Source organism: Echinops telfairi, unplaced genomic scaffold (assembly GCF_000313985.2).
Source record: "Echinops telfairi isolate 266 unplaced genomic scaffold, ASM31398v2 ScPeMD7_7410;HRSCAF=8448, whole genome shotgun sequence".
Taxonomy (NCBI): Eukaryota; Metazoa; Chordata; class Mammalia; order Afrosoricida; family Tenrecidae; genus Echinops; species Echinops telfairi.
Genome location: NW_022111310.1, coordinates 17,587,313 through 17,588,579, shown reverse-complemented (window position 1 = coordinate 17,588,579; position 1,267 = coordinate 17,587,313). Strand labels below are relative to the sequence as shown.

The 1,267-nt window shown below is 63.4% G+C and overlaps 1 protein-coding gene across 1 annotated transcript in view; it reads right to left on the bottom strand.

The window, feature by feature from the left end:
* The window catches only part of COL27A1 (collagen type XXVII alpha 1 chain), a 141,458-nt gene extending 140,293 nt beyond the window's left edge, over positions 1-1,165 (bottom strand). The window contains exon 1 of the mRNA XM_045296543.1: positions 1,110-1,165. Coding sequence (XP_045152478.1) covers positions 1,110-1,165 — 56 coding nt within the window. The remainder of the gene's footprint in view (positions 1-1,109) is intronic.
* Positions 1,166-1,267: the final 102 nt, after the last annotated feature.

Sequence of the window (1,267 nt, the reverse complement as noted above, 5' to 3'; positions counted from 1 at the left end):
GCCGCGCTCGGGTTGCCCACTGCCGCCCCCTGCCGACCACATCCGGGACACAGCGCCGCGACCCGAGGTGGCCCGGCCGGGGAGACGCTACCTACCCGCTGCACCCTGGTGCGGTTGGGGAAACTGAGATTCCCAGAGCGCAGCGCGCAGCCCAGGCCGCGCAGCCGGCGGGGTCATGGTTCTGAAATCCAGGACTTCTCGCTGGTGAGGCTTAGGGTCTCCGATTTGCGGGGGTGAGGGAGGTGGGCGTGGGGGGAGGGTAGGTTAGAAGGGGTCATAGTCTACTGAATGGAATCTGGGAGTTTTAAGGACAGTGCTGAAGCCAAGACTTGGTGTTCCAGATCCAACTACAACCAGTGTCCAGACCACCACCCTCCCACCGCTCCTGCCCCGCCGCTCCCAGATTGAGAGCGCCCTAGGCACACGGAGGGCGGGAGAGGGGGTGTCCTTGTTAAATGTTGTCACACGCACCACACACACACCCCTCAGGCACACCGTGGGCGGGAGGGGGGGTCGCTTGTTAAATGTTGTCCCCACACACACACACACACACCTTCCCTCTCCTTTCAGAAAGAAAAGGGAATCTTAACCACGCCTGGGAAGCACGGAAACTAGTTCAAAGACACCCTCTGATCCGAGCCTGCGTAACACAACTGTGCATCTTGTGGCGTCGCAAACACCTGGGCAAACTGTAACTCCTGAACCCCGATCGGTCTGAGCTCTGTTACAAGAAGCCTTAGCCACCTCACAAGCAAAGAGCCTCTCGCGCACAGTCACTGGTGCGCGTCCACATCCCCCGTCACCCACACGGACGCACTCATCCCCGTGTAGGCACAGCCACGCACTCCGCGAGGCTCCAACAAAAGCGTACTCGGCGGATTTGGACTCGGGCGCGCATCCGGACCGAACTGCCGAGTCAGATCTTCCTACTACACTCGGCACGCTCGCGCGCGCGCGCACATAAGCACACACACCTACGGACCCCCTAGGTGCACACAGCCTTCCCAAGTGCCCAACACACGCGTGCACACGCGCCCTCCCCATGCGCACACACCTCTGTGGACATACCCAGATAGCCCCGGCGCTCCTGGGAGCCTCTAGCCACTTACCGGGTCTTGTGGTCCCAGGCTGGCCGGTCGGTCCTTCCTCCGGCGCCTAACGGCATTTGTATTCATGGGTCCCCGCAGCCCCGAGCGCGGGCGCGGAGGCGGGGGTGCGGAGTCCCCGTCCCTAAACGGGGCGCGGGCGCGGGGAGCGCAGCGGCGCC